Source organism: Lontra canadensis, unplaced genomic scaffold (genome assembly GCF_010015895.1).
Source record: "Lontra canadensis isolate GAN:19392208 unplaced genomic scaffold, GSC_riverotter_1.0 scaffold66, whole genome shotgun sequence".
Lineage (NCBI taxonomy): Eukaryota > Metazoa > Chordata > Mammalia > Carnivora > Mustelidae > Lontra > Lontra canadensis.
Genome location: NW_022631060.1, coordinates 1521649 through 1530253, shown reverse-complemented (window position 1 = coordinate 1530253; position 8605 = coordinate 1521649). Strand labels below are relative to the sequence as shown.

At 59.3% G+C, this 8605-nt stretch overlaps 1 protein-coding gene across 1 annotated transcript; it reads right to left on the bottom strand.

Moving 5' to 3' along the window:
• Positions 1 to 280: 280 nt before the first annotated feature.
• On the bottom strand, positions 281 to 7738 carry ZP1 (zona pellucida glycoprotein 1). Its single transcript, XM_032879137.1, has 12 exons — positions 7546 to 7738; positions 6288 to 6409; positions 5767 to 6082; positions 5487 to 5630; positions 4498 to 4685; positions 4329 to 4426; positions 2771 to 2898; positions 2495 to 2684; positions 2259 to 2403; positions 940 to 1021; positions 694 to 813; positions 281 to 435 (listed from the first exon to the last, which is right to left on the bottom strand). The coding sequence occupies exons 1-12, from the start codon at positions 7736 to 7738 to the stop codon at positions 281 to 283; spliced, it is 1881 nt and encodes a 626-aa protein (XP_032735028.1).
• Between the last annotated feature and the right edge of the window lie 867 nt (positions 7739 to 8605).

Sequence of the window (8605 nt, the reverse complement as noted above, 5' to 3'; positions counted from 1 at the left end):
TTCCTCACTGGTGCTCTGACGCAGCCAGGGTTTTACCGCTCTCTACCTTCGCTTGTCCGGTTTCCTGACTGGAATGCCAGCTCTCCTTGCTGAGAGACAAAGTCTCCCAAATTCAGCCTTGGGAGACCCCGGGCCCTACCCCGCGTGTGGCACATATGACCCGCAGAAGAGGCCACACTTCTGAAAGGACAGAACTGGTGCTAAGGAACACGCTTCTAGAAAGACCTCCTTCCGGTTGCCACAGACCGCTCACAGGTGCTCGTGTGCTTGACACAACGGTTTATTGAGCCCCTTTGCCCTCGGTGGCCTTCCCGGAGCTTCTGCGCTTGGCTTGGTGCAGGCGCACGAAAACACCGACCCCTAGGACCAGGGCAACAGCCGCCAGCAGAAGGACCACCCAGAGGAGAGGCCTCTGGTTGACGTTCCTGGGGGAGCCTGCCGGAGAGAAGGGGTTTGAAGGTTGCGGGGCTGAACGAGGCTCAGCGAGGCCCCCCAAATGGTCTCCGGCCCCCTGGACCCTTGTGACCACGCCTGGCAGAGCTGAAGCTGCCCGTCCGCAGAGAAGGTGGACTGCAGCTCTTTGCCTCGTTCTCCCCTGAAAGCTGTTCCACCCTCTCCTGCCCGCACAATGGCCGAGCGCCCCCTGGCAATACACGGGCCCAGGGCCTGAGGGCCAGTCCCCAGCGCTGGTACCTGTGGGCCCCAGCGCAGGCTCCGGCCTGTAAGAATCCTCAAAGCCCACGGGCCCTGGAGAGCTCACAAGGTCCCGGGGCCCAGCAGCAGTGCTGTGGGCGGCAGAGGACCGTCGCTGTCCTGTGAGGGGGCGTGGCAGCATCTAGCCTCGTCTCCAGCCCCTGGTTGTCCAGAAGGCGGGAACGGGCCTGCGGACAGAAGAATGAAGGCCAGCCCCCCCACGGCCCCCTCCTAGCCCACACTCACTCGAGGGCCCAGAGCTGCACCTAGTGGGGCACGTCTCCAGCCCCGCAGGGGAGCAGGCAGAGGCGCTGCAGAAGAAGTAAACCTGCGGGGGAAGAGAGAAGGTCAGGGCACGGGGCCGGCTCGGACCCACAGTAGGAAGCACCAGGCCAGGAACCCAGGGTCCAGGACCCAGGCCAAGTCACGCCGCTGCCAGCCAGCCGGAGGCAGGTCTGGCCACGTGGACCAAGACCACGACTGCAGCCCCTCCTGCGGAGGGTCAGAGCCACAGGGGGGCCTTCCTCCATCCCCAGGGCCCAAGTCTGCAGGGGAGTTCCTTGCCGGCAGGCAACCCTGCCCAAGGCCGAGCCCCTGCCCTTGCCTGCTCCACCAATGCTCGCCCGACTGCAGGGACCCCCGGGCGTGCTCGCCTCCAGGAAGGGGGCCCTTCACAAGACAACAGGGGCAGGGGTCCCAGTGACTGGGCGCAAAGCAGGGGACAGGGTACCCCTGCTTCTGGAAACAAGGCCAGAGACAGCTCCCAGAAGGAGTAGAAGCAGGAGGAGTGGGAGAAGCTGAACCAGCTGAACCAACCGCTGCGCCTTTGCCCGGCAGGGGAGGGTCTTGGCTCCTGGAGAGGTGCGCGGAAGGGCAGAAGTAAGCCACAGTGAACAGGGCTCACCGGTGACGTCTGCCCACATCCGTGTAAGAACAAGCAGCTATTACACGGAGGTCTGTGTGTAACAACGGGAGAAACAAGTATTGTTGTTCCATAGAACAAGTTACAGGGAAGCCCATGGCCTGGAGGGACCATTTGTGTATTCTGTCGAAAACCTAAATATAGGAGCGCTAGGGCGGCTCAGTCAGTTAAGCTGCTGCCTTCGGCTCAGGTCATGATCCCGGAGTCCCAGGATCCAGCCCAAATCAGGCTCCCTGCTCAGCGGGGAGCCCGCTTCTCCTGCTGACCCTCTCCCCGCTCATGCTCGGTCACAAATAAAATCTTAAAAAAAAGTTAAGCATGTACCCAAAGTTTGTCCATTTACCTACCAGAGAAGCTGGTTGGTCATAAACATTCAAAGCAGATCTATGTTGAACAGTTTCCGGAGTCAGAAGCAAAGCCCTTCTAGAACGTGGTGACCAGGTTCAGATGTAGGGGTGATCGCATCTACTTTCCTTCCTCCCTCCTGAACACTTTGTGGGTTGCCTCTGGGCGGACTACCCTCCAGGAAGCCCCGTCTGGGACTTCTGTCTGCTCTAGCTCACAGGGCGCTGGAGGGCATGGGGGACCAGCTTCGACTGAACAGATGGGGAGCAGGCATGAAGAGGCTTGTGGTGCTTCTTACCCATCCCCTGAGGGCCCTCTGGGAGCCAGGGTGCAGGAGGGCGAAGGTGGCAACGGTGAAGCGCCGGTAGTGGGATGGGAAGGACAGCTCTGCCCCGTCCAAGGCTACCAGTTGGGTCCTGTAGCTGTCACCATCAAAAGGACACCTGGGAAGGAAAGAAGTTGAGGAGGCTGCAGAGGGATGGGGCGGCAGGTGCAGGGAGCCCCTGGGACAGCCGGAGCCCTACTGCTACTCACCCATCAGATAGGATGGGCCACTGAGGCTGCTGGAAGGGGCTGGCCCCGGGAGTGGCCCAGCACTGGTGCAGCAGCAGGACCAGACCGGGGTCTGTCCTGTGCAGGAGCCGGACCTCCACCGGGAGAGGCTCACGCAGCAGCCTCACGAGGGGGTAGTCCCCTTCCTCATAGAAGGAGTGGAAAGTCTCATCTGTGGGGTGAGGGGCTCATGAGCCTCAGTGGGCTAGTTGGTCAGCGGGAAGTGGGGCAGCGAGAGAAGGCCCAGGGATCCCGTACCCTTGGCGATCCGAAGCTGGAGATGCAGGGGCCCGGACTGGGTCACAGGGGCTGGAGAGGGTGGCGGGAAGACGGATGCCTGGAGCGGCAGGAAATCACTGGCGTTGAAGATGCAGCGCATGTGAAGCCTGAGGTCAGGTGCAAGAGCATGTGGGGGAGAAGACCCAGTGCTGTGGAGGCCAGCTCGCTGGGCAAACCAGACGTCAGCTCCAAGGATGCAACAGGGCGCAGTCCAGCAACGCAGCTGGATGCCACTGAGCACGTGCTAGGGGGACCAGAGCTCTGCCGGCCTCATCTGCCCAGGACCGCTAAAGCTGGTCCCAGACAGCCCCCCAGGGTTGTCATGGTCCACTGGGACTGGGGTCTAGCCTAAGAGACAGCACATACTCTTAGTGGGGGCCCATGTCTGGCACCCCGTGTTCTGCAAGGGAAACTGACCCCATTCTACCCCATCCTACCCCATCTACCTTTACCTCCAGCTCCTAAGGGCTCTCCTTTTACCTGGGAGAGGGAGCATTCCAACCTGGGTAGGGTGCTCCCAGGGAAAACATGCTGCAGCTGGAGACCAGGCCTGGCATAAACTGGTGCTAACAGGCATCGGGATCCTGGCCTGAGCTGGAGGCCTTGTCTGAGGAGCCTCCGGCTGACTTCTACGGTCTCCAGCTGTTTCCCTCACAGCTCCCTTCCTCTGGGAATCCCTGGCGCCCTGCTGAATTCTGGCTAGCACCCCCAGCTCCTAAATCCCAGGGTCGAAAGCACAGTGGACCTATCCCTCCAAAACCGGGCCTGTAGGTCCTTAGAATTTTAAAGCAAAAGACATTGGGACCCGCACACGAGCAGCCCACCCCAGCCCTCCTGGCAGGGGAGCTGGGGAGAAAGACTCTGGGCAGCCACTCGGGGCCAAGCAGAGTTTTGTTTACAGATGCATTAGCGCTGTCTGACAGGGTGACCAGGCAGAAGCCCTGGCCGGGGCCCCTGGACTTCCAAAGTGGGTGCGACAAGCACGGGTTCCTTTGGGGCACCCCCACTGGCATCCTGGGCACCGAGGGTGGTTCTGCCACCGGAGTCCACAGGTCCTAGTGGCCCCTGTCAGCCCAAGGTCCTCCCTTGGCTCCTGCCCCATCATACCCTCAGACAGCTTCTGCCCCCAGGTAGCTTCTGCCCCAATTGTGGCTCTGTGACCTGAGAGGAAGAGGCTGCCACATCCACACACATGGATCCCACTGTTTCTAGGAACCTCGATGGGGGTGCTTGCTGCTTAGTTTCCGAGTTCAGATCTTGGTGGGATGAAGGCCAGTGCTCCTGGGGACCCCTGCCAGCTCATGCACTGTCCGGTGTGGGCAGACCCCACTTCATGCGCTTATCAGCCCCAACGGAGGGCAATCCCCTCAACCTGGTAGGGGAGGCCAAGAAGAGCCCAGAGGCTTTCCTGACATCACACAGCAGGGAACAGTTTGGGCGTGAACCCAGATGGCTCCAAAGCCCGTTCAAATCTCCCTTGTGCTCCCTTCACACCCAAGCCCACAACCCAGCCTGTTCCCGAAAGGCTCCCCCTCACCGGAAGGTGCTGTCCCGAGTGATGGAGCCCTGTGGCCCCGTCCGAGCCTCGATGTCAGACACCAGCTGATTTTCATAGACGAGCTGGTTGCCAGCCACCTGTGGGGGCGACAACTGGGTGAGCCCTCGCAGGGGCGGTCCTGGGCGCCCACCCATGACCCCGCTCCTACCTGGACTGTGGTCCCACAGTGGGAGAGGGGGAAGCGGAAGACCACGAAGGAGCCGGTCTCCTGGGTGGGGGAACAGCCAGTGGGGGCATAGGCCATGTGGATGTTGGCCAGCGTGATCCCATGCGCCAAGGCAGTTTCTTGGGACACCACCAGGACAAAGTGGCCATTTCTGAAGCACTGGACAGTTGCTGGGACAAAGGTGGATCAGAGAAGCCAGTCAGGTCTCACAGGTTAGTGCCCATGCAGCGTGGACATAGGGAATGGGCTGGGGGACAGTATTTAAGTGTTGCCCTGGGACTCGGGAGACCTGGGTGCTCATACTCTTTGTGCCAGTGTTGGCTCAAGGAACCCCTGGACGGACCCAGACCTTCTCCCGCATGACAACAAAAGAAACTACAGAAGTAGGAGCGCCACTGAATTTCTCTCTAAATTGCGCTGTTCCAGAGACACTGGGCTGGCTCAGTTGGAAGAACATGGGACTCTTGTTCTTGGGGTTGGGAGTTCGAATCCCACAGTGGGTGTAGAGAGGACCATTAAAAAAAAAAAAAAACAACTTCAGAAAATAAACTGGGATGTTCTAGATAGAAAGGTAGGGGTGCCCGTAAAGAGAGCTACAACAGGACGCCTGGGGGCTCAGTCACTTAAACACCTTCGACTCAGGTCATGATCTCAGGGACTGAGGATCCAGCCTGGAGTCAGGCTCCCTGCTCAGCAGGAAGTCTACTTCTCCCTCCCCCTCCCCCTCCCCATACTCGCTGTCAAATAAAAATCTTAACAAAAACATAAAAACCCAAACTATTGCTAGTTCCCTGGGATGATGGTTATCAGCAAGCTGGGATGTATGGGCACCCCACCTAAAGGTCCTTTCTGCAGCCACTCTGGGGCTCAGGCTGTCCTAGGAACAGGGTAGGGCAAGTCTACAGTGCTGGAGGGGGGAGGGGGAAGAGGAAGCCCTCTGAGGCTTCAGGGTTCAGGTGTGAGAGCTATACCTGTGTTGCCATAGTAACAGGGAATCTCTCTGCTGTTGTCATAGCAGCAGCCAGCCTGCTGGCAGGCTTCCTTCGAACTTCTTCCCACTCCACAGGGTATGGCCCCTGAGGGCACCTGGCACAGCTCTGGAGTCAGAGGTGCACCTGGGGGTGTGACAGAGCCGTGAGGACAGGAGAAAAGGCCACACTGGGCAGCTGACTTCCAGGTCAATGGAGGGACTTGGCTTCCTGTGCCCAGTCAAGGCTGAGCAGGCTGCCCAGATACAGAAGTCCTACATACCTGAGTATGGTGGCTCGTCAACCCCCCAGGGTCCCAGGGTGCCCCCCTGGGGTGGAGCCTGGGTGGCATGGGAGGTGGGTCCAGGTCCGAGGGACGGCAAGGCAGGGGTCGCATGGACAAAGCTGTGCTCTGGGATGGGACGGAGGGACCAGGCCTGGGGGGTGGGGCGGGAGAAGCCTGTGCGTGGTGCCAGGTGTGGGTCCGGAGTCCAGGTGTGGCCAGGTTTAGGACAAATCAGAGTGACATCTCCTGTTGCCTCAACTCGACCACTGGGCAGCATGGCTTCGATGATCACCCTCAGGTGGGAGCGCCCATCCTGCAGGTGAGATGGAGATAGGGGAGCAGCGAGGGGAGGCCTCCCAGCATCCCAGGCAGGGGCGGGGTCAGGCAGGGTGGGGATTTGTGGGCTGGTCCCGGGACTTAGTGCCCCTCCCTATCCGCCCACCAACCCAAAGGCAGGATGGATCCCGAGCTCCCTCTCCAGCCTGAGGCTGTGCGAGGCTCCCCCGGGCAGTCCCTACCTTCTCTAGCACATGGCAGCCTTTGTAACCAGCAGAGAAGACCGCGTGTCCCGGGGGCTTGGTGGTGACCCAGTAGTAGCAAGCAGAGCAGTTGTTTACCTCAAATTGGTTCCCAAATTCATCTGGGGCAAAGGGGAGAAAGATGGAAGGGAGCATCGGAAATGTTTAAGGGCACAGGGGTACCTGGTGGCGCAGTCGGTTCAGTGGCTGCCTTCGGCCCAGGTCCTGATCCCAGGGTCCTGCGATGGAGCCCCTCATCGGGCGCTCAGCTAGGAGCCTGCGCCTCCCTCTCCCTCTGCCGCTCCCCCTGCTTGTATGTACTCTCTCTAGGTCAGATAAATAAAATCTTAACGCGTTTAAGGGTGAAGCCAGAGGCTGTTAGCATCTGCTGAGAAAAATCACACTTGGGCGCAGGAGACCCCGGCTTCAGGCTAAGCTTTGCTACCAGCTGACTGACTGTAAGGGAACAGCTTTAGCGGGTCCCATCTTTCCAGCCACGCTTCCTGCCTGACAGCACACAACGGCAAGCAGGAAGGGAGACACTGGTGAGGACAGGTTAGCAGGGTCTCAGGCCCCGAGGTTTCTTGTAAACTCGGCTCTCCACATTCAGTGCAAGAGGCTGCTCAGACGCCAAGCGGAGCTTTCCCAGGTGCACACGAGGAGGGTCCGAATCATGGGAACCTGGGCTGTTGTAGCCCGGCTGGGGCAGTCATCGGGGAACACATGCTAGGTACGCAGGCCCCCATGTCAGCCCAGAGCACCAGGGTGCTCTCTGGGTGCCAGCATGCTCCTGAACTCCTGTTTAGTTCATACCTTGCCCAGGGCAAGGTTGGGGTCACCTTCCCCATCTTACGGTTAAGGAAACAGGGGTTAAGAGAGGTCAGGTGAGTTGCTGAAGAACACAGAGCTTAGAAGATGCAGATTCAAGTCCTTTGAAACTCCCTTTTCTCCACACCAGGTCAGGCCCTCGAGGGCCCTGCCCCTCAGAACAGCCTGGGGGCCAGCAGCCTGGGCGTCAGCTGGGATCCCAGATGCAGAGCCTGGGCTGAAGCAAAACCCGCATCTCAGCAAGAAAGCCGGCGCTTTCCCTGGGAGACCAGGGAAACTGAGGCTGGCACCTCCCCTTCGTGGTGAGAGAGTGGGGGCCCAGAGGCCTCTCCTCGTCCTGTTCCTGGTGCAGGGGAAAGGTCCTAGCCACCCCCCCATCCCCTCCCCATGCAGTCTGGGAAAATGTAGACCCCAGCTTAGCCACACTCACCTACCACCTTGAAGCGGATTGTCTGGCCTGGCCCCGGGAAGGCCCATAGCTGCATGCCCTTGACCCCACAGTCATAGCCGTGCCATAGGCCAGAGGGACCAGGTTCGGTGTGTGGCCGCTGCCTCAGCCCCAGAGCAGCCACCAGCAGCAGCGCCACGCAACCATCCCAGAGCCTGGCTGAGATCCCCGCCATGGGACACACCAGGGCAATGACCCACCCCACACTCAGCCCCAGGTGAGGCCCAGGTGAGGCCCAGGACTTATATGGGGGAGGAAGGCAAGTGGGAACTTCCAGTGGCAAAGGGCGCCCACCTGGAGAAGCTCTGCCAGGCCACCAGGGGCTCTGGTGCAATTCCCACCCTGAAGGCCAGGGAAGGCACCTCCCAGTCAGGAAGCTGCCACTCGCCCCCACGTCCTGCCTTACAGCTGGGGCTTGAGGCCACCTCAGTAAGGGCGTAGGGTGGCAAACAGTGGATTTCAGGCTGACTGGGGTCCCTGGAGGGGGGAGTGCTGGTGAGGTGGGTTTTTCCTAAAAGACAATGGAAAAGCCTTTAAACTTTTTCTTTTGACATAGTTTCAGACTTACTGAAAAAATTTCCATATACCCTTCAGCCAGATCCCTCAGATACTCAGGGCTGTTAAGAACAAGACAGCAGGTTCCCAGCTAGGGTCACTTAGGCTAAGCCTCCCGTCAACAAACTAAGACTTAATCACCGTTTTGGCTCTCCCAGAAATGGAATCTTAAACCAGGCCAAAAAAAAAAAAGGAATGGCCTGACAAGCCCTAAGTAGTACTCTGACCCACATACCCCTGCAGTGAACCAACCCCCATTTTTGCCAGTTTAAGTTCCTTGTTCCCGCTCCCTTCTGCCCATAAAGGTCTTTCTGGAGAGTTCCTATCTGCTAGACTGGAGGCTGCCTGATGGACGGTTGCACAAAGCCCGGAGACTGTATAAACTTCACTCAGTCGAATTTTGTTTCTTAACAGTGTCTTTTTACATATATTTTCGCTTTTTCACTCCCGGTCTGTACACAGACGCCCACCTCCACACTTTCTTCCA

Coding starts and splice junctions, on each gene's coding strand:
- ZP1 (XM_032879137.1), bottom strand. CDS start 7,738: ATGGCGGGGATCTCAGCCAGGCTCTGGGATGGTTGCGTGGCGCTGCTG. Junction 2,899..4,328: donor ACTCGGGACAGCACCTTCCG/GTGAGGGGGAGC, acceptor ACCTGACCTCAG/GCTTCACATGCGCTGCATCT. Junction 2,685..2,770: donor CCAGCTTCGGATCGCCAAGG/GTACGGGATCCC, acceptor CTCACCCCACAG/ATGAGACTTTCCACTCCTTC.